At 36.7% G+C, this 25,038-nt stretch overlaps 1 protein-coding gene across 1 annotated transcript in view; it reads right to left on the bottom strand.

Annotated features, from left to right (window-relative positions):
• Positions 1–5,348: 5,348 nt before the first annotated feature.
• ccdc178 (coiled-coil domain containing 178) overlaps positions 5,349–25,038 on the bottom strand; it is a 35,338-nt gene continuing 15,648 nt past the window's right edge. The window contains exons 12-20 of the mRNA XM_084398806.1: positions 24,235–24,418; positions 22,756–22,818; positions 22,427–22,588; positions 22,072–22,185; positions 21,768–21,913; positions 21,511–21,670; positions 17,162–17,311; positions 11,723–11,857; positions 5,349–6,050 (exon numbers count right to left, since the gene is read on the bottom strand). Of these exons, the coding sequence (XP_084254932.1) occupies positions 5,895–6,050; positions 11,723–11,857; positions 17,162–17,311; positions 21,511–21,670; positions 21,768–21,913; positions 22,072–22,185; positions 22,427–22,588; positions 22,756–22,818; positions 24,235–24,418 (1,270 nt within the window). The 3' untranslated portion in view covers positions 5,349–5,894. The remainder of the gene's footprint in view (positions 6,051–11,722; positions 11,858–17,161; positions 17,312–21,510; positions 21,671–21,767; positions 21,914–22,071; positions 22,186–22,426; positions 22,589–22,755; positions 22,819–24,234; positions 24,419–25,038) is intronic.

Below are 25,038 nucleotides of genomic sequence, written 5' to 3' on the forward strand. Positions count from 1 at the left end.
AATGATTTATCAATATGGTACAAGATTATACTATTCAAATCGACGTTCTAAACAAGTTCGATCAAAAGTAATCTAAAAGTAATCTAAAAGTAGTCAGATTACATTACCTAAAATGCGTAATACAATAGATTACGTTAATAACAAAAAAATGGTATCATGTAATTTGTATTCAGTAATGGACTGCAATTTGTAATTACACAGATATATACTGATATACTGCATATATATACATATATATATAAAAATGCACCATAAAATTGGTCCATACAAATTGTGTTTTTCCCCAAGCCTCCTGTATCCACACAAGCCCTCAAATCTCATTCAAGCAGACAGCATTTGGCACAATTGAGATTTGAGTTCTTTGGCGGAAGGGAAGATTTTCATGATAAAATGACATGAATTTCAGTGTATTCCTCACAGAAAGCTATCGGACGTCTTCAGCAGACTCGGAATATAATGCACGAGTACAGCAGACTTATTTTATGGCGTGCTTTTGTCGTCATTACCACAAAAAAAACTACTAGGGCTTAATTTGAACTAGGGTTTTTTTTAACAATTCGATTATGAGAAAAGAGTGAAGCGTGTTCACAACATACCTTTATGCATCCGTCCAATCAAAACCTGTCTTTGCTAAATTGCTCATCACTGATATTACATATGGACGTCACACGTTAATGACATCTGTAATGAGAAAACACAGAAATAACGCTACATCCACAGACACATTAGGCCCAAACCCAAGCATGATTTCTCCACAGTACGGTGCAAGCATTAATAAAGAGATTTTGTCAAACGTAACTCGTGTTTAATTGCCGTCAGGCCGGTTTGACTGAATCCGTCCTTCAGCATCTGCATTGCTGAGCTTCTCTCCCCCTCTTTTTCTTCATCTCCGTCTCATATCTTTCCCCCTACTGCACCCATCGAATTGGCACCAAACCCTTCAAGATGTCCCCAGCAGGCTCTTGCTTCGCTGGCCGCGTAGTAGACTGTGTGGTTTCCTTTAAACAGCTGTAATTTGTATTTCCAATCACTGTGCTGATTTCTGCTCATTATATTGCTGTTTCACACCGGTAAGTGAGCAAAAGTTTGGATTGATTGACTCTAATTAACTAAAAAACGTTCCGAGCCAGGGGTTTATTACCATGCTAGCTAGCCACAAATGTCAGAGACTTTCACAAATTATTATCCTGTTAAGATGAATGTGTGGGGAGGCAGGGAAGTGTGGAGACAAAGAGAACATATATTATTTTCATGACGAATTTGTTTATCGCTCTTCTTTTTTTTTTCCACATTTTCAGGTGTCTTATTTTCCAATTAAATACACACAGACTCAGCATCTGTACACATTTCAAGGGTTGTCATCGCCTTGTGTTGCAGCATGAAGCCTGTCTTGTAATTATGATCTCTGTTATTGAATTGGCCGTCAGAATATTATAAATTTGACACTGAAAGTCTAGCTTTAATTGTGCATTCAATCTGATTTTACTTAAAGTTGAAGTGTGGAAGCGCTAGCGTCGCCAAATGGAATTGCAAAAATGACGATTGTATTCAAACATAACTTTCCCAATGCCTATTTACTTACAATTTACAATTGACTTACAGTTGTCCTTTCATATTATTGAAAATAACAACAATATTACACATTATACCTTTAACTGTGACCTCAGATTGGTCAAATAACAACACCTATATATTACCATTAAATTCATCTTGATTTTGGCTTAGAAAAGCTTGTGTACAATACAGCATGTGTGTATGCGTAATAGAGTCGTCTGGCGGTTGCTAACCCACTGTAAGGTTTGATGCATGTTTCTGTTGAAATTAATGGCAGTGGTGTTTCCTGGCCTGGTGTCATTTATTTTACAGGATTGATTGGAGGCAGGAAGAGCAGACAAATGTGTTTGGGAAGTGCTCTAATTTAAAATCTGGCGGCCTGACCTGGAAGAAAAAGCAAAGAGACAATCCATCCTTCAAAAAGATGACCCGGGTGTCCGAGGTGCCAACAAAGTTTAGTGCACAAACAAAAAGTGCGTGATATGAAGCACATCAGTACAAGACAATTGTGGATACATGTATCCTCAATATGCAGTCATGTGTTGCTGTATGTTAAACCTGAATTTCATATGCCTATTCCACTAGACTAAATCAAAAGTCCATGTGATACAGAACCAAACCTGACTAAGGTGTGTGTGCCACTAGTGGTAACAATTGGAATTGCAGTCTGTTTGAGTGGCCCAAATGGCTGTTTTCAATAATATTTACAATTAAAATGTAAAAAAATTTTTTTTTTACTTAATTAATAATAAAATAATAATAATATGTAATTATTTATTGAACATTGGCATTTTATCAAGCTGTTTAATGACTGTTTCATATATTATTAGGATTTAGTAATAGTAGTAGTAATAATAATAATAAATTATTAAACATTGGCATCCTTATCTGACTGTTTAACAACTGTTTTCAAATAAATTATTATGATTAATTATTATTATTAATACATTATTTATTGAACATATCTGACTGTTTATTAACGGTTTTCAAGTTTCTAATAAATTATTATATAATAAAGTTTTAAATAAATAATTATTATTGACAAATAAATTATTATTATTTAAATAATCAAATCAAGACTGTTTATTTTAAACTATTGTTTTCAAAGATTATATAATAATTCAACTTTCAAATTATTTATTATTATTAATATAATAATAATAATAGATATTATATTACTAATACACTATTAAACATATATGACTGTTTATTAACTGTTTTCATGTATCTAATAAATTATTATATAATAAAGTTTCAAGATAATTATTGTTAATTATTAAAATAATAATAATAGTAATTATTATTATTAATACATTATTTATTGAACATATATATCTGTTTATTAAATGTTTTTAAGTTTCTAATAAATGTTAATATATTAATAATAATAATGATGATGATGATGACAAGGGTTAGATACAGGCGCGGCTCAGGAGTGTGTGCCACTAGTGGTAACAATTGGAATTGCAATCTGTGTGAGTGGCCCAAATGGCTGTTTTTTAAATCATATTTATAATTAAATTTTAAAATGAAATAATACATTATTATCACTATTATTACTAATAAATTAACAATATAACATTAATGTGAATAGTCACCATCACAATAAATACATCTTCTATCAAGTAATACAGTTCATTAACCTAATAGTAGTTTAGAGTTGACAAGCAAAGTATCAATTACTCATTAATACAGAATTCCACTGGTGTATGTTCACATAATGCGGTTTTGTTCATTGCTCATCCAATCATATTTTACAGCCAAAGCTATTCGTTGTATAATATCGTCTTTTTTGTGTGTGTGTGTTTGTGTGTGTGTGTGTGTGTGTCTACAGTATAAACCGTAGGACTAGTTAGTGCTGTTCTGCTGATCACAGAAAGCACGAGTCCAGTTGCTGCCCATTATTATCCACTGCAAATGCACATCCACTCTGGCAGTCTCAAAGGTGCCAAAGGATCTCTTTCGCTGACTTTAAAGAGAAATAGTATGTCTCTCAGTCATCCATTAAGTTCTCTGTCTGTATTCTGTTTAAAAAAAAGTTGTATTGCTGTCATGGGAGTATGTATGCTTCTGGGCCCATTCATTCATGTCAAATGAATCCTTTAACACTTTGCAGGGAATATATGTCATTTCCACATCTACATAATCAACCCAAAACTGCGACAGCTATACACACTTCAAAATAAAAGTTCATTGTAGCATCTTAATTTCTTATCATCTAACTATTTTTGTTTGAGTTGGTATATGTTTCTTAAAAGAGTTGAGTTTTAAAAGTGCTTGATGTTTCATTATTGATTCTGACTGGAACATTTATTTTAAAGAGTATATAAGGTTTGGGATGTTTAATGTGTTGCTTTGCAATTTACACTTTACAATAAGGTCTAATTTTTAACATTAATGTCGTTCCAAACCCGTAAGACTTTCGTTGATCTTCGGGACACAAATGAAGATCTTTTTGATGAAATCTGAGAGTTTTGTGTCCCTCCACTGACAGCTACACAACTACCGCTTTAAAGGCCCAGAAAGGTAGTAAAGACATCATTAAAGTCAGAGGTGTAACGTCCAGGGGTCAGAAAGTTAAAGTCCTGCCATATGTTTATTCCACCCATGAACTCGCTAATTAGTTCTATCTCCTGGCTGAAAAACTGTGCTAATTAGCAAATCCAGGTGATTGGAACAAAATACTGAGGAGGACTTTGACTTTCTGAGCCTGTGATTAAAGTAATCCATGTGACTCCTCAATTCTACGAAGCACAAAAAAACCCCATAATTTACCCCTATGGTTTCGCTATTTTACAAAATATGAATCTCTAATGATGCATGGGTGTTGACGCGAGAGCGGACAGTGTTACGTTCACGTTGGAGATTAATATTTTGTATAAAAAGTGGTAAATTATGTTTTTTTTGCGCAAACAAAGCACTCGCGTAGCTTCATAAAATTGAGGTTAAACCACCGGAGTCACATTGATTACTTTAATGATGTCTTTACTACCTTTCTGGGCCTTTAAAGTGGTAGTTGCATAGACTGTCAATGGAGGGACAGAAAGCTCTCAGATTTCATCAAAAAGATCTTCATTTGTGTTCAGAAGATGAACGAAAGTCTTACAGGTTTGGAACGACATGAGGGTGAGCAAATGATGACAGAATTTTCATTTTTGGGTAAACTATCCCTTTAATAACGTTAACAACTGTGGAAACGTCATGACAGTCTCTGAAAAAAGGCTCCATTGGTAAATACTGAAATTAACATTAATTAGATGAATAAATATTGTTCATTGTTAGTTCATTTTAAATAATGTAGTCGATAATGATAACAAATAAGACCTTATTGAGAAGTTTTACTCAACAATCTAACGGATAATCCTAATTATCCAACAAGGATGTCACTTTTTAATGTCTTTTCTTGGCTATGAGATATTTTAACGGTCAGTTGTAACGGACATTTCATTAATAGTTTTGTTGTTTTACATCTCACCAGATGAGGCACATAACACAAGGGTAACATAAATAAAGAACTCCAAAAAAGTAAAAAGCCGCATACACCAAACCATCAAAATGAAACCTCATTTTTGTAAATGAAACCTATTTGTCGATAGAGCACATCAGTCTTGTGAAGCGGGGTAAATTAGACGGCTTGCGTTTCCGTGGGGTTGTGCAGAATGCCAGTGGGTAGCGTTCACACAACATCCCTCTGTGCATACTATTTACCCCTGGATTGCTTCAGGCTAATGTCTCAATAATTTTCCCTCTTTTTTTTTTCGCAGGTCCTTCCCACAAAGGACTTGACTAATGATCCATGGACAAAATGAAGCATTCAAATTTATTCATTAATCATTCATCTCCAGCTCATTGAAAATGCTAAACTTACACAAAATTAAGATTGAATATTGAAAAGTGATTGAGGGAGACAGCTCTCTGAGGAGACAGGAAAAGAGAGGATAAACAAGCCGAAAAGGAGGAAAAAAATGACAAAGGACGCAGCGCGAGAGGCGGTCGAGACCAACCCGAGCCTGGTTAGGGTTACGCAGGTATACTATCCGCTAGTTAAGGTCAGAGGGGTTTAAGTAGGTGTAATTAGATCCAAGAATCTAGAGAAGCGTAGAATTTCTGTCAACACAGCCCCCTAATTATTCTCTTTTCCAATTAATGGTGACATAGATTAATTATCTGATGAGGCAAAGCCAATTGCAATCATTCACCCCGCTAAAATTAGATCATTCCTGACAGTAGCATGAAAGTCACCTGCTTCATTGTTATGGATTGGGCCGTGAGCGTCGGACGAGAGAGAGTGAAGCATGCTGGGGGTTTAAGTAAGTTGTCTGGCGCAGGTGAGCGTCCAATTACTGCGCTATCTGAACTGTAGGCATCTTCCTGCTCGATCCGTAGGCATCTGCGATGGGTCTGTTTGCTGGCTGCGGGACATGGCTGGTAGTTGAGTCATCTGTCAGCGAGAGCAGGAACTCAGAGAGGCGCCGGATTGAGTTTGACAACTCCTCCTGTTTAAATAGGCAAGCAAATGGAATCAATGAGTGTCAGCTAATTCAGTACAAAAACCTGTAGTGGAGCGGGAGCCAACAGACGATCGACATTAATGCTTCAATGTGTAATACTGGGAAAGGCTAGTCTAGTTGGTCACCGATATATATGTTGTGTTTACTAGCTTGCTTTGTGGTGCTAGTCTTAGCATTTCCATCCGATTTAAAGGCAATTGAAATATATGCACTGCAAACTCCCATTCTTTTGAACTTTCTATTCATCAAAGAATCCTGAAAAATATGAAGCAGCACAACATGTTTTCAACATTGATAATAATCAGAAATGTTTCTGAAGGATCATGTGACACTGAAGACTGGAGTAATGATGCTGAAAATGAAGCTGTGATCACAGGAATAAATTACATTTTAAAATATATAACAATAGAAAACAGCTATTTTAAATTGTAATAATATTTCGCAATATCACTGTTTTTATTGTATTTTTGATCCTTAGTGAGTATAAGGAATGCCCTTTGAAAACATAAAAAACTTAATTATTCCAAATTTTTGACTGGTACTTGTATAAACCGTATATATACTACACTAAAATATAATATACAAATATATCCTTTTTTTTTCAGAATACTTTTGAAGGGTCGTGACTGAGGAAAAAGATGCTTTGTGCCTGTAAAACGGATTAGATACGGCATTTACTAGTCAAACTTTGACTCATTCCCAGAAACCTATAAAGGAGCGACGCTGACAACTTGAGGCGCTTTTATTCTGTACTGTACGACAGGAGATTGAGAAAGACAAAACAAAGGAACGAGAAAGACGGTGTGCGCCACTCTCCTGGTGAACTGCGTGTTGGTTCAGTGCATGCCTGTTTTAAAAACCTCAGCAACCAGTTTTTCTATTAAACTGCCTTGCACTGTCAACCAGCTTGGGAACTGAGCTGGCCTAGCCATGCAGAAATTTTCTGACTAACAATTATATCAGAAACAAGATCTTGGATTACAGTCCCTTGAGAGCAGCGCAGTGGGCGTTCGCTCCAATTATTACTGGCCATTCACAACTCTCCACCCTGCTCTCTGTTGTTAGCAATTGTCAATTATGCTATCCCTGGTGTAAACTTGCATAACCCGGAACTGAGTGCCCAATCTTGCAGCGGCGTTACGAGATGACAGGCTTGTACGCTTTCTCTATTTCGTTTAACTCTTCCCCCTATCTCTCTACTTCAGTAGCAGAAGCAGTCATTTCTTCCTCAGGAAGACACAGGGACAGGTCGGTGGAACTAGTTTTTGCCACCGGCAACCCTCGTCGGCTGAGGTTCCTCATGAGTAGATGGGTGGACAGGTTGTGCTTGTGGTCTCTTAGGGAAAGTGTTCGGACAGAAAAAAAGTCTTTGCACACAGGACACTGCGATAGTTTAAGGCGGTTAAAGGTGGCATGAAATGGAAAATCTAAATTATAATGATACTTGCACATATAAGAGGTTATTCTACTTTAAAAACAATCTGCAAGTTTCATATCTCAAATCTAACTCCCCAGTTTAAAATATGAGTTTTTGTTTCCACTCTTCCGAAACGGCAGGATTTGATTTTTGTGTGTGTGTGATGTCATGGTGCTCTTAACAACTCATGTCTGCATCAATCACAAGAGCGATACTGCTGTTGAGTAACAGAGTAAGAGCATCTGGTATTGTTCTGTCCCTGGATGAGGACAAACTGCACCTCCAAAAACTTTCAGAGAGTTCAAACTGCTGGAAATGCCTGGCTGAAGTTTATTTTTAACCGACGTGCCTGAGCGATTGAACGAGAATGCTTTTGTTTGTTCATCTCATTTCAAAATGGACTCTTCTTAATTATCCTCAACATGCTTTTTCCTAAATATCTTTTTTTACTCCAAATCTTTTCATTGGTTTTCAGTGACAGTACAGAATAAGACATCATAAACAGCAGACAGTAAGATATTGTCCATTATTAATCCCTTACATGACCCCCCACCCCCAATAGCTCAAGAAAAAAAGGAAAAAAAGAAGGAGAAAAAAAGGAAAAAAATTCAAAGATCCTTCTAATAAACGAAAATTATGTAACATTGCCAGTTACAGGTGCACAAGGTAAACCCTTAATGTAATTTAAAAGGGGATCCCAAGTCTTGTAAAAGGATTTAAGTGACCCAGAGAGTGAGTATCTTAACTTTTCAAGTCCAATACAGTAGAAAATGTCCTGTATCCACCTGTCATGTGTTGGAGGAGAAGCATGCCTCCACTTAAGACAAGATTGTAGTAAAAGCAATGACTTTACAATCTCAGGGAACCAAATCAGGCATAGGGGAGACCCCAAATAGGGCTATAATTGGATCAGGGTCAATATTTTAAGCATCTGAAATATAAATATCTTTTTTTTTTAAATGCTATAGCAGTGCCTAGTATTTTGTCTTTGGAGACAGTTGTTGAGGTTGCATTGGTTCATTTGAATCTGATTTGGGCTCAAACATATATAGCTCTATTACAGCGCTGGCCATCAAAACACACGTCACATCCCGTTCAAACAGCAACTTATAGTAGCATCTCTAATACTGTCTGTCTGAACGTGCAACCGGAGTCAAGCCTGTATATACCAGTAATCATAGCGACAGTGACCAAAGTAATATCAAAGATTGCGACATCTATAAAACTGAAAAGTCTTTTTTTATACTTTTGATATGACAAGTGTCCAACAGAGTTCATCCGTCAAATCTTCATTAACCGACAGCAGCTTTTATATCCGGGTGAAGAGCGGAGCAGTTGAGTCACACAAAACTGACAGGAACAGCTCTGGTGGAGGACGGTGACTGTATCTAAAACTCTCAGATGACACACACAGCTTATATCTCCGTCACTGTAAGTTATCGAAAGAAAGCGAAACCACACAAGACAATCCGCAACACACGGTCTTAGACCGAATGACACGACCGGTTCTGTTCACACACCGCGGGTTTTCCGAGAATGCGGTTGTGAGTCCTGATATATAAAATGTAAATAACTGAAGTGTGTGTGAAGTAACCATATTGAGGACTCAAATACAGGATTGACAACCGGATTCTGCTGCTGTGTGAACGTGGCACTTGTTTATGATACTTCAAATATATGCAAAAAATAAATAGTCTATTTAAGAAAAGTAAATGACATGTAATTAAAAATGGTGAATATAAAGAGAGAAATAAATAAAATCAATGCAAAATCAAAACAGCAGTCATACTTCAGTGGCTGATTTGTTGGTGTAAAAACTTGACTCTGTTGTCCAGCGTGCAAAAATAAAGGACAATTATTGTTTGCAAAGTGATAACTGTTGAGATATTATGAATGATCGTTAGTCCAAGAGGACCCCCTTTTCACAGGGCCCGGGACAACATTCCCGGATGTCCCTCTGACAACGGCCCTGAATATATTAGTGATTTGAAATGTTATTGAAACATGACTAGAATGGCTAGAAAATAGCTGTCTGAGGCATTACCAAGATGGCTTGCTTTAAAAAGGTTGTGTTCGATCCGGAAACAAAATATTTGATCACTTGTATCAAAATGATCAGACAGACAGAGATATTATTATGGATGATTTATCCCTCTCTTAAATACTTTTCATTAATCCCTTGTTTTGCGCAAATATTTTCTACTCATCTTCCTAGATTTTTGTCATTTAGTCAAATCGCATATTTAATTACCTCATAATGTCATGAGGGGGCCCCAGACAGGGCAGAGGCCCTCCACAGCCTCTATGTCCCATATGCCAGGGACCGTTTGCCCATTGTATGGTAGTTGCTGCACAATACAAAGACAATGACAATAGGAAGCTGAGACAAACTAAACTTTCTAATAAGTATCACAAGCCTTTAAACCAAAGGTGAGCTTCTACACGACTCCCATAGTTTTGGGTCATTTGAGAATGGTGATGCTTTATTGCTATGCCTTGCTTATTTCACAATGTAAAGTCTCCTATACACAATGCTAGTCTGTGTCTGGGGGAGGAGATCAACACAGAGCTGTGACAAAGTTTAGAGTAAGGCTGCTCCTTTTGTCCTTCACACTCGGAGGAGCTTGAAGAACTCCTCGTCTTCATGCTCCATTCACCAGCCTGACTTCCAGAGCTGGCCTCCCCTGACTGAGCCACAAACACACCGCCGCTCACCTCATTATAAGCACGCATAGTACACCTTCCACTGAGACCAAATGCCTTTTGTTTTAGATCAATCAAACATTGCTGTTGCATCTTTTCCAATATGCAAAATATTGTTAAATGCAATTATAATTTCATTCATTATTTAAATATAATTCGAACGACCTCGCATTTGTTCATGCGTTAGACATTTAGATATATGCACTATATTTCGTTGGTCTAAGCATGCTAGACGGACGCTAGCACCTCGCACCATGATCGCCGAATTTTTAAGATGTTCTACTTTAATGATAGAGGTCAAACGATATAGATTTTTTTTCAGAGCACTATACAATGCCGATATCAGTAATTAGAGAATGGGATGACAGATATAATGCCGATATGTGTGTGATACGAGCGAAAAAATGTATGTTACAAAGTTTTTAACACAATACTTGAAATTCACTTCGAAGATTTGATATTTGAAAACAAAATTTCTATTTACTAGATTAGATTTTGGGTCTAAAAGTTTCGATAATCTTAAAATCGCCAAATATCTTCCGATATATCGATCTGGCCAATGTATCGGTCTATGACTTATATATTATTATTTGATGCATATCAGTTTTTTATTAGGGATGCACCGATATGAACATTTTGGCCGAAACCGATAATTCTTTATATCTGAAAAAACGATAACCGAAATATTGGCCGATAACTCTAAATATCATTTTTGAGAGCCTGATTACAAAAACAAAAGTCTCACCATTAAAAGACATGTCCCAAGCACACTATTATAATTTTATGTAGTCTATATGACAGACTTGTGCTGCAACATGTTGAACTTAACTGTATTTTCCTTTTTTGAAGCGATCATATTTCAAGCAAAAGTATCATGTTAAACAGAGCGCATCTGAAGTGTCTCAGCTGAAGGAAATAATCCATTATTTATCGGGCCGATAACCTTTACATTAAAAATGTAAATATATCAACCGAAACCGATATGGTAGCCGATATATCGTGCATCCCTAATTATTATTAAATCATTTAAACTTTACACCTTAGTTGACGAGAGATTCTTTTGCTTGACTGTCACGTCACGTAAATAAAAGTGACCATTGACCTTCTATTCATCTGTGGAACACAAAAGGAGATGTTTTTAAAAACGTACACGCTGTTCTCTCCCATACAATTAAAGTGGATGGTGATCATCAAAAAAAGACCATAAAAAAAAAGGCCAATGTTTGCAATATTTCTTATCTGATGTCATAGAATAGCTTTGTGTGAGGAACAGCTAAAATGTAAGTGTTTTACATTTATTGTATGGCAATGTGCACACTCTGCCAAACATCTCCTTTTGTGTTTCATGGAAGAAAAACATGATGAGTGTGAGTAAATAATTTTTGGGGTAAATATTCCTTCAAGGACCAACCTCATCTTAAACTCAACAAGCATTAACCTGAATGGGACCCATTGTAGTATATAGTGCAATACTTACAAATAGTGTTGTGTGTGTGTGTGTGTGTGTGTGTGTGTAGGGGTACTAAAGAGCCCATACCTGGAGGGCTTTCATTTTCTGGTTGTTCTGGTTGGAGAGGGTCTGGAAGCGGGCCAGCTCTGCCTGGCTGTAGACGCTGCGGTGTTTGAAGTATTTTAGTATGGCTTTGTGCATCCTCTTCTGCAACAAAGAAAGCTGAGGAAGAAAGAAAGAAAGAGGGAGAGAGAGAAAAAGAGAGGGGGAATTGGTAAGGCAGGAGAGGAAATTAATGGCAGTGTTCAAGAAGAATGATGGAGGGGAATAGAGAAAGCAGTCAATAGCCCATTCTGCAGTACACGGGGCTGACAGGAATTTCACAGTCTCTTGCTCTCCCTGCCCACTCATGTGCACTGGGCGGAAACCAGTCACATCTGGCTGCCAGGATGGGGGGTTAATTTTCTCTAAATGCTTCAGCGGTTTTGTTCTAGCTCAGGCAAACTCGGTGACTGCAAAGCTGATGAGTAAAATATTTCGACTTCACTCACTTTAACTTTATACCAATCCCCTCCAGACATATTTTACACATACACAAAAAGTCATGAACCCCCTGCCGCAACAAGAAATTATTCTGAGTATACTGGAAAAACATAAAAAAATGAGAGAGAGAGTGTGTTTGTGTGTGTGAGAGAGAGAGAGAGATTAGAGAAGAAAGAAAGGAAGAAAGCATGCTGCTCTCTTTATTATTTGTGCAGTTTTCCAGAAAAAAAGGGGGTTTCAATTCGGAGGGATGTCGTCCCTTGTTTCGCCCCATCTCTTCTCTCTTCCTTTAAGCTTATCATTGCTTGGCAATGTGTTCTTCGGAGCATGAAAAAACTAAAGCGAATTAGCTCAGCCTTTAACTGAACGAGTACAAAAAAATATGTCCTTTATGGAGCCGTGTCAACAAAAAAAACTGTACTATCCTATTAATGCTACAAGTAACAATAGTTACAATATGCTGTAGAAAGAAATGTGCAAAACGAAATATCAGAAAAGACTCAAGATACCAACTAGCAGTGTCTGTGAAGCATACTTGCCTCTTGTAACCACCCAACTTTCGAGACGAGATGTAGACAATTCGATTTCTGTTAGGCTTTCAAAAGCAAACCTGCCACCAACCTTTTGTTTACAAGCATTAAACTGATTCTGAATGTTTAGTTAGGCCCATGGTCTGTACATTTAACCACTGCAAGGGGGCGCTCTAGCTCTCTCATTCAGACTAAACTGGCAAATCCAACTAAACTGGCAAAATGCCAGTACGTCATTGTATATGATAACCCGTATTCCATATATAAGTGATATGTTGATGTTGAGGACATAGTTGCAGTGCCTATAGTCAATTGATAAAAGTCCAAAACAAAGAAGTTTGTCAGCATAACCAAAGGATGCCACATAAAACCACATAAATAATTAAATGCCATCTGTCACTAGCACACTAATGCAGATATTTAGACCTGTTAAATGTGCATTGCTATACTAGTAAATAACAGAAAATAACATACACATATATTTCTTCCATTAAATATTTCACATTTTCATTTTTGGGTGAAATATTGAAATATATATATATATATATATATATATGATATTTCTAGCCACATAAACAGTGCTTTAAAACACCGTCTGAATCTATTTCTCATGATAAATGTGGTGTGACAGTTTCATACATATGGAGCAGGTGTTTTAATAGACATCTGATAAATATACATTCTATTCAGACTATTCATAATGGACCCTATTCATACTTGGCATGGCATGGAAAACCTTTTAAAAAATGTTAAGCTGTCATAAGAATCCATATTTAATTGAGCGCAGCTTGGCCTTCACGTCCTTACAGAAACGTATAGAACTTTAAGAAGAGCTCGTCGTAAACCTCTAAGAGATGCGACTACATCCGCTCTGAAGGAGAGAAAGCCGCAGCAGTCTGCAAATAAACAACAAACTGTAAAAAGGCTGAATACTGAGTAAAAGAAAATCAGGCTTTGATCACGAGCGTGGAGAATCCCGTCCACAGGATTTGCCTTTTGCATGCATTTCTCACTTGATAACATTCATGTAGTTAGATGAGGAGTTGTACGAGTATTAGTCTTTTGGGGAACAAACAATGTGTCTTGCTCTTCAGTAGAGTTTTACCATCAGCAGTAGAATAACAAATCATATTAAAATGATCTACAGCTAAAAAAAAAAAAGCTATATACTTAAAGTGACAGATTATGTGTAGATCAGTATAACTAGTAATAATCTCTAGCAACAACAATGGTACCATAACAATAACAATCCGTGGACTAATGTCATGTATGAGAGACACAAAGCTTTTAAGCTGAAGTGTGCCATTTTTTTTTGTTTTTTTTGTTTAAATACCTTCTCCTATAATATGTGAAGATATCAAGTAAGACATTTGTAGGTTAATTATCACACACAATGTATAATTACTGTGGTGCTAGTGAAACATTGCCCTTGGTGGTTTGGTTTATGAACAAATGAGTGTTTCGAACAAACCTAACGAATCAAATTAACGAATCATTCCAACGAACAAAACTCAGTTCACTGAGATTTGATTTGAGTCTGAACGAGACTCGGACAAGAACTGAATGAGCTGAACGAACAAGGCATCTCATTCTTGAACAAACACATTCTTGATGTAAAATGACGCAAAGAAGTTTGGCTTGATAAAGCTTGATAACTCAAAGATTAAGCTTTCTGTATTAGATAAAATCCCCAAAACAATATTTTGCATTATCATCATCTGTGGGGAAAATGCTAAAACACTCTTTCTAGAGACTCTTAAGGCCCGATCAGGCCAAAACTAACTTTGTTTGGAGTTCGTTCTGGGAGTTCGCAACAGCTTGCCAAAGCAAACTTTATGGAAAAATCACCGGCTGCTTAAACGAAAAAGAACTTCGCCATGAGTATATCGGGCCTTTAGTAGATTTCCCAAAAGCTTTCTAAATATGTTTTGGTCATGGGCGACGAATCTTGTTTTGGTTACACTTTAATTTACAGTACGTGTATTACAGTGTACTTACCCATGAAAGTTTAGGTTTAAGTTAAGGTTAGGTTTAGGGGGTAGGTTCAGGGTTAGCAGCACCTAGTTATATAACCCAGTTTTTGTTATTTCTATAACTAGTGCAAAATGCCCGTGCAAAATAATTTTTTGTGTGTGTTTTTAGTAATTGTTGGTTTGGTGTGATTGAATGCTCATTGTTACAATTGCACAGCAAAAGTTCAGTGACTTTTTTTATATGTGCATGGTAGAAAGCACACAGTGAACTCCGAGAAAACGCTATGCTTGAGCAAACAGTTTGTGAATGGGCAACTACAAATGATGCCCGTGAAAGAGACTGTGAATGCATTGAATAGGATATGTTTAGTTGGTGAATAGCATAGGCTACTATTACACAGCAGCGATAGCGTTAAGCGCACCAGAATGAAATATAATATTCAGAAGTAAACAGCATAGCTGACTTACAGATTCAGTTAACATCCACAAATGAATAAGCGCGTCGATTCAGGGAGCAGTGCAAAGTGTGTGCAAAGTTTTGTGTGTGTTTTTAGTAATGGTTGGTTTGGTGTGTTTGAGTGCTCATTGTTACAATTACACAGCAAAAGTTCAGTGACATTTTTATTTGTGCATGGTAGAAAGCAAATACTGATACTGACATAATGACATACAATAAATGTGGAACATTGAACTTCACGATTCAGGGAGCAGGCTACACAGGGAACTCCGAGCTACTTAAGCTCCACTGCTTTCTTCGACCCTCTCTGTGAGGGTCAAAAGCCAGAGTGGCTAGAGCGGCAAAAGCCAGTGTGTGCTTCTTTTACCGATATATATTTACCGATATTTTTTGCATTTCTAATCCAAACAATGTCAAACTTGGCACTGCACTTACTCATGCCCGTAGCGAGACACCTGTCAAGTTTGAAATCCATAGGAATAACGGTTCGAGAGATATGCAAATAACACACACACACACACACACACAGTAATAGTAATTGTTGGTTTCTTGGTAAAGAAAACACATTTTTACTCAAATTAATCAAAATGGATTTATCACGTTTTGGAACCAAACTATAATATTCAGAAGTAAACAGTGTAGCTGACAGAGTGTTTATGTCAGAATGTTTATTTTTAAACCACAACCTTCTAAGTGCTTCTTTTACCGATATATTTAATGATATCTTTAGCATTTCTAATCCAAACAACGTCAAACTTGGCACTGCACTTACTCGTGCCCGTAGCAAGACACCTGTCCAGTTTGAAATCCATCGGACTAACGGTTTGAGAGATATGCGAATAACAGACATACAGACACACACACAGACGTACAGACAGACACACACACAGACAGACAGACGTTTCTGTGATTTATAGATAGATAAGTACATACTCATATATACATGCGGAACAGGACTGTAAAATAGAGTGCTACAATTGTTTTTTAACGAATCCTATCACTGAAAGATTCATAACAAAAAAAGACATCCACTTTGACGCCAAGTCGCCAACTACAGTATAATGATGTAACCTACAGAAAGAGCGACTGAACAAATCAGTAAATAAACAAATCTTTCTGGTGAACTAATTAAATTTTTTTGCACCATTAGGAACGAATGCAATGATTGGATGAATATTTTATGGTCCTACTCTTTCCACAGACGATATATATACATAATATAAATACATTCAGACCACTTAAATTAGCGATTGCTATCAGGATGTGAAGAGGCTGTCAACCAGCAGAACAAAACAAAAAATCTGGAACAAATCACTTTAACTGCTCTGTTTGAGCATCCTGACCAAACTACCTGTTTGTTCAACCAATGGCAGATGAGGGGAGCTTTGAGGAAACCTGTCTGAATACAGTAATTATTTTTGCATTTCCTTTATGTGACTCTCGCATAGAAATGGCACACTTCAGCTTTAACCTCTCACTGAAAGCATCTTTACATTGACAAGTGTTTGTTGTTAAATACCAATATGCACAGCCATATAGTTTTTGGGAATGACAAATGCACTGCACTCTATAGATACACACTGCACTTACACAGTACAGCTTTGATGAATACCAGCAAAATCCTTTAGTGATGGGCGTACGTGTCATATTATCATTTTCCCAAACGTTCCCGAGATGCTGGTTCTTGAGAGCGTTTGCATCTGCCACGCGCCTGTTTCCTCTCACTGCCATGTGAGATGGAATAAACACACATGCACGCCAGAGCAACGCTGTCATGAAGCTTATCTCATCGTGATTAGATTACTGCAGTGGCCTCCTAGCTGACTGCCCAACTAAAACCAACCACCTATGACAGGCTGTGTGGAGCACGCCTGCGCACGCTAGTCCTCTCTCTCATCACTATTTTGCATGCCTGCTGTCTATCTCTGATGACAAAGATAGACAACCACATCATTCACACATGCAGAAAATAGCCTTGATGTATACATGCATATGGAAGAAGTCAGAGAAAGAAATGTGTTACCTGCTTGTGATCTTGGACGTAGGCCTCTGCTCTGTTTCTTCTTTCAAAAACACAAACGGCTTCTTGTCTGGCTGTCATCAGAGCTCTCTGCAGTTCTCGGTACTCTTGCGCTAACTTCAGATTGTCTTGTAGCAGTTTCTGCAGATGAACCTGGAACAGATTTGCACAGGATGTTCTCCATCAGACTCTAACGTGTTATAATGAAAGGACAGCATGGAAAAACTGGGACAAATAGTTCACTAAAAAATGACAAATCATTTGTCATCCATGGCTTTCAAACATTTTCAAGAAGAGATTTTGAAGATGCACTTTTCCATGCAATTACAATGAATGGACTTAAGGTTCATTAAAGGATCCAAAAGCTGATTATATGACTTATGCACTATATTTCAAGTGTACTGAAGCCATATGATAGCTTTTTGTGTGAGAAACAGACTGAAATTTAAGTTATTCACTGATAATCTTGCCCTCCAGTGGGCTGTTAACCTCTGTGACTGGATCATTGAGTCAGTGAGTTGAACTCGAGAACCGGATTAGTCTGAATCATGAACAAATCATTCAGTTTTGTGAACTGGATCAACTGATTCATTAAAAAAAACAGCTGATTCAAAAGAATGATTAGTCCACAACTAGACATTTCAACTTCTAGCACAAAACTCATATGAATATACCATGGACAGTTACATTTTGTCTGGTTTCTCACACAATTTTGGCGCATGGACCACTTTTCACTGTAAAAAAAAGATTTTTCAAAGTTGTAAATACAACAAATAATATTGGAGAACGTTTTAAAAGACAACATTCATTCTACTTACATTTTTCACTTTTAATTCAATGTGTTAGTTGATGTTTCTTTATAATTGATTGTGAAATTCACTTGTTGTTTCTACACTATATTTTTAGTGTACATTTATGGTGCTTGTGTGCCTTTTTGCAACTGTATGTGCATCTTGTGTCTACAGCATTTTCATATTTGTTTGCATTTCGTTTGTTTTACACCCAAACAGTGAAACCAAACCTATTCGAATACAGTAACTCGAGTAATCATCCAGCACTTGAGGAAGTATGTAAACAAATTAGAATAAATAACGTCTGATTTGCTTGTCTCCACAACCCTGTGTCAGCATCGTATACGTGAAGAAAGGAGAGAGAGAGAGAGCTATGGGAAGAAAGATGAAGAGAGAAAGAGAAGAACATTTTCTGCTCTACCTGGGAATAAGGAATAATGAAGTGTGGCTGGGCAGTAAAACGACCCAGCGCTAAACTGATGAGTTTAACCCAGCACAGAGAGTGGCAGTAAACATGACAAATGCCGGCTATTGATTTAAAGCTTAATTACTGCATGCAGTGCTGACAAAACCCGTCTGATGCACCTCTGAAATGTAAATGGGACAAATTACACTTCATTGGCCATAAGAAACTGATGGTGTCTGCACTTTGCATCCTACAGCTTTTCTACTCACTGAGCGTCTGACTTCATCAAGTAAACAAGCTACATGAGAATATGATGAGGAAAAAAAAAAAACCTAATTCAGCTTGTGAGGAAGTCACAGTGGAGTGTGTCCATAAGTGTAAGTTACATTTACCGCATCTCAACTCATCGTGCAAGGAAACGCACAACTGTTTAAATGGTTTACCATTGTCAAGGTTATAATCCGTGCTGCAAGTCAACACAAAAAAAACGGATTTACTTGCTTTATTCATTTCTTGTCTTATTTAGCTCGATTAATTGGTGCTGGTTTTTCCGTAGAAAATAATCTCTGTGTAAAAAAGATCGCCTCTTTTTCATTTACTATGCTGTGTCACCATGGAAGTAAAATGGGTTGTAAACTCATTTGTAAATGTACATTTGACATTGACCTTAATGGAGCCAGCAATGGCAAGGTCATGGCATTGATTCCCAAGGGAACACAGATGCGGATGAATCTGTTGCTTCGGATAAAAGCATCTGCCAAGCGCATTTTAAAATGAAAATTGGTTTTATTGAAATGATAATTGTTAGTAAAAAGAGCAACAATTGTTGGAGCCATGGCTTTGTTGGTGATGCAATGTAAAATGCCAAATGGTCAATAAAAAAAAAAATATATATAATAAAAAAAAAATATATATATATATATGTATGTATATCTATATATATTAGTGCTGTCAAATCGATTAATCATGATTAATCGCATCTAACATAAAAGTTTGTTTATATAATATAATATATATATATATATATGTGTGTGTATATACATATGTATATGTACACACACATATATATATTTACACACACATATTATAAACAAACTTTTATGTTAGATGATTTGACAGCATTAATACACACACACACACACACACACACACACATATCACAAGAAAAAAGTCGTAACTGTTAGATCTGAAATCGGAAACTAAGCTTTATAAAGACTTAAAGCCACTTTGTTTATTTAAAAGTCACAATTAGGGTTTAATTTTTCATACTTGCTTCCATAGAGTTATGCTTTCAACAAGGAAAAATGATGTAGAACAAAATCATGATGATGGAAAAATCAAGAAAAGAAAAATCTGTGTACACTATATATATATAAAAAAAAAAGCCTCTTCCTAATAAGAGTGTCCCTCTCATCTTAAACACATGACGCTGAGGTCGTCATCCAGTGTTGTGCGTCACTATCCATATTTCCTGTCTTCATTAACATCTCATGACTGTGACGTCTCAACAATGCGCCTCAGGTCAACCAGTTCTGACACAGCCTCTCATTGTTCGAAGTGTTAAAAGTCAAAATGTGTCTGTCGGGCGATGAATCTTTGTGCCGCTTTATTGTTTCCTGTGAGAAGTCTAAAGAGACTCTCTGCTCTGCTGCCCTGCAGCAAGTTAATGGCAGACTGGCTCTATGAGGGAGGACTTTTAATTCGGCTCCTGTCTCGCACCAACAACTTGTTTGGAGTTTGCTGCTTCTGCGCGCATGGCGGATTAAGCCCCATTGCCTTTTCTTGTTTTGAACTAATGCATTCTTGATCACCGTTTAATGAAACTATATACCACATGGCGATTTCACATTAGATAAGCCATGTGAGACTTTCATCAGACGCCGGGCTCTGACTGAGGCCATAATCCCGAAACTCAACTCCCCCAATAAATAGCTTTTTTCCTCCGAAAATGAAGTGATAATACGTGGGTTTCATGCAAAACATAACATATTATCTCTGACACAAAATTATAAGAGCTTTCGTCAAATTAGTAGAGGGAATGTTAGTAGAGGTGTGATATTGAGTGTCGGATATTCCAGAGCAAAGGTGCATTAGGATAGTTATTACACACACACACACACACACGCTAAACAAATCACCCTACATCAGCTTAAAGACACTGAGATGGCCCTTTAAATTGTGATTATCACAGAAACAGACAATATCAACGTATTGTCAGCCTTTTTCGTGTGTGCAACTCGTGATGTAAAAATCTTTAAGAATCCTCTGAAACGGCGGAAACCTTTGTGAGGGTTGGTCACAAGCGATCAAGTTTAATACTTGGACACAGTCCCATAGGGGTGCATTTGAAAGGCATTTTAATTGCAAAATGTATTTATAAATGAAATCCAGTCGGGACTAGTGAACTAGGACTCTTTATATGGACAAATCTAATTCTATTTAAAGCTAAAATAGCATAAAATACAAGTGAAACACCATCAATGTTTTCTGTGTAACATTAAAATTATGATCAGTCTAATCTCACAAAACAGAATGAAACCATTATAATGTCAAAATAAATGTAATGGTGTAAAATAAATATTAAAATCTTATTTATTTGAAAAAAAAAAACATAAAAATTAACCTGATGAATAGCATGAATTCAATAGTCTCTGAACCTCAAAGGACTTGTAAACATTTGTACGTCTCTAAAGTTGTTCATACATAAAAAAGTTAGCATTTTTGAAGCTATTAATACACTAATATTGTACGTTTTTTTCTAAACTTATGAAAATGTTTGTGTACCAGCTAACAGTAGATAATAATGGATAAAAGGGTTTTCTGTTACATGTGTTTTGTTCTCAATGTCTTTGTTAATATTTGGACGGGGTATTCCATAAAAAATTACACTGTGCATCTTCATACAAAGGAAATCTAAATATTTATAAAGGTAATTTCTGCTTGAATGGTGATTGGAGCACATCAAATCCCCTAACCAATCAAATGCACTCATGCTCGTTCAGCTTCAGCTGATCTGTTGTCTGATATGTAAAGAAAACATTTGTTAACCTGGATTATGCCAAGTATTTAAATAGAAAAGCTGCCCTAGGCCTTATAGGAAGCCTTGACAAAATAATCTTGACATAAATGTAAATATGACAGAAAGGGTTCTTAACCTCTGTGTCCTCCATGACAGCCTGGCGTTGAGCGAACAGCGCTGAGTGAATCTGTGCGTGTTGAGACTTCCTCTGCTCACAGGACGCTATATCCCTTTTCACATTACCCATCACTACTGTGGCTGTACCATGTTTGAATGCCAAAGTGTTTGACAAACACCTGAAACAAACAACAAATAAATTCTAATATATAGAAATTTGTGTATATATATACACACACACACACACACACACAACAATATATCTGTATTTCTTACTGTAGCTCCTCTATAACGTCTTGCATAGTGCTGATGGTTTGCTCCATCATGTCTAATTCTTGATTTAACTCCTTAGACTTCGGGTCGAGCTCCTTGATCCGATCTGAAATCTCCTCGCACCTCAATAAGACCACACTAAGTTTTTCCTAACAGCAAATAAATGAACATACCATCATTAAATGAGTAAATATGGAATTAAGTACGTTTTTAAGTAAGCCTGTAAAGTACAAATCTTCAATATCGTTGGACATGGGTGTCAAATATCTCATACTGTCATATAAATCAAGTGTCATTTTATTTTCACCTTCACAGAATTCAAACATTCCTGCTGGTGTTTCTTTGTTTCTTCGAAATCATCAGAGAGGCTTCTGTGTGCAGTTTGTAGGTCATTCAGTTTTGCTTTTAACTCTTCAATTGTCTGAGAAAATAATAAAATAATTCATATATAAAGAGAAAATACATCCTTATGCAACTGGAAACTTTGTTCAATAACTTCACTGGATCTTTAAGTCAACACATGAATCAATATTGACCCTACTAACTTTCTCCGTAAATGTCCACTTACTTTACAATTGGCCAAAATGTGAAATTTAAACTTGAAATAAGCCAATAACATTGCCATAATCCAGTGACATTTCTTCTATGTTGATCAGATTTACCTCAGACTTCTCTTTATATGTCTGTCTCAGTTGCTCCACCTCTGTCTCCAGCTGAGAGGTTGTCGATAAAGCACCTTCATACTTTTTCTGCAGTTCCTCTTTCACTCTCTTACAGTCTGTTTGTTCACGATTATATTCAGCTGCCTCTACGTCCATATTACCCTGAACGTAAAACATGTCATCAATTACAATATATCTATACCAAACATTAACAGATACATAAACAGTACACGCAAACTAGTGCAATCCTCATATTGCTTCATGAATTATTCATTTATTTAATAATTAAAAGATGTATTAATGTATTCATAAGGCAAGTCAGGTTTTACCTTGAGAATATCTATTGTGGTAATTTCAGTCATCACCAGGGTCTTCATTTTGTCTACCTGTTGCTAAAAATAAAATAAAAACATCAAACATCAGCTAATTTTAAAGCAAAGAACAAGACAAAAACAAAATCCAAAGACAGCTCAAACGTGACTACTATACTATAATTCTCTATGAACACAAAAGGATAAAAGCAACAGCCGATGAAAGACTTTCAGTGAATAATAATTTATATTTAGGTCTGTTGTTCACATGAAGCTATCGTATGACTTCAGAAGACTTGGAATATAGAGCATGTAAAAGTACTTTCATGGTGTTTTATCTTTTTTGAAGCTTGACAAATGCCAAATTTGCACCGCAGAGGTGGCACAAAAGCACTTCTGAAGTGGCATTTACTGTAGGTGTCTTTACACAGACTGTTTAATGCTGCTTACAGTAGAGGTGGCACAAATGCATTTACACAGCAATTACTGAGCAAATATTGTGTACTTTGATACTAGTGGGTTCGGTGGGTCAGAGCAGGCATAATTTAGTCTGGCTTTTATACGTCTTTACACAGGATTTTGAGGAGGCTCAGGGAAGCCTTAACTCGGCTGTGTAAAGATGTCTAAAAAGCAGAGGCGGACAGAGTACACAGCTTCATTACTTGAGTAAAAGTACAGATACCCCTTGCTAAATTTTACTCAAGTACAAGTAAAAGTACTACAGTCAGATGTCTACTTAAGTAAAAGTACTGAAGTACTTGTTTTTAAAAGTACTCGAGAGTATCAAGAGTACATTTTCTAAATATTGCATTACTACTGCCAGTGCTCACACATTGGTAAACACAGCAAACACTTGAAGCGAAAACTATCATTAACTTGTTCAGAAAATTGAAATAGTCTGGCGAGGTGGGGCCACGGGTTGGCACATTCCCGGGATGGACCTGCTGCGTCTTCATCCATGGTTTCGTCCATGGTTTCGTCTCTTATCTAAATCTGACCATGGAGTTGACTTTGGCGGAAAGCTGAAGGTGATTGCTGATACAGGCTGTCCCAATCAGTGGCGCCTGCACAATCCAATCACGTTTGAGAGGGAAACAACAAATTGAGGGTTTCCGAGAATTTTTTTTTTTCTTTTTTTTTTTTAGAAGAAGTAACGGGTACTCAAGGCTATGGATAGAAATGTAGCGGAGTAAAGAGTACAATATTTGCCTCTCAAATGTACTTGAGTAAAGTCATGAGTACTCCCCAAAAATGATACTCGAGTAAAGTACAGATCCCTCAAAATTGTACTTAAGTACTGTACTCAAGTAAATGTACTCTGTTACTGTCCGGCTCTGCTAAAAAGGCATCTACTTTTTCAATGGGAAAAAATAACAGCATGCAGGTGTGGAAGGTTGTGATGACAGAATTTGTATTTTTTGGATCCGGACTCTCTCTGAGAACGCCGTTTGCTCATGAACTCATCTTTAGATCTGCATGCGGCACGTGTCCTCTTACCCTGTTCCTCAACTCCCTCAGAAAGGTTTGGTGCTCCAGCTGGTCCAGCTTGGCTTTGGTGTCTGAATGTTCGGCGGACACACTGTCGAACTCGTCTTTGACTGGTTCCCACTGCTTCTCACTCACACTGATCTTGACCAGGATGAGCTCGCGATCCATCAGTAACTGTTTCACTGCCTGTTTGCTGGAACAACATCATAAAACATAGTCTGTCCCATGAGATCCACACCACGATGTACTGTACAGCCTGCTCACAAAAAAATGCTTGCACAGCATTCAGCAAATTTCACAGCCATGAATATGTGACATCCAACTGATTAAACAAGATGTGCCAAATCATAGATTAATTACTGGAATAGTTACAATATGACACAATTCTTAACATCTAGAACTGAGTTTAGTTCATAATGCATTGTATTAACAACAAGCAGCAATATCAGTGGAACAATAAGATATCTTCAGCATCTTTTCATGAAACAAGCCAACTACATCATTCAAATAAGATAAGCATCAAGCTTTCATTTTGTTAAAAAGCTTCTAAAGATCGAATATTTACTATCATTTATATAAAAATATTAATATTAAGAAAATGCAACTGAACAACTTTACAACTGCAGAAAATTTTGCTAAATATAAATTATAATATATATATATATGTGTATATATATGTATGTATGTATGTATGTATGTATATATATATATATATATATATATATATTATACATACATATACATATACATATACACTCACCTAAAGGATTATTAGGAACACCTGTTCAATTTCTCATTAATGCAATTATCTAA

Source organism: Rutilus rutilus (genome assembly GCF_951802725.1).
Source record: "Rutilus rutilus genome assembly, chromosome: 24".
NCBI lineage: Eukaryota > Metazoa > Chordata > Actinopteri > Cypriniformes > Leuciscidae > Rutilus > Rutilus rutilus.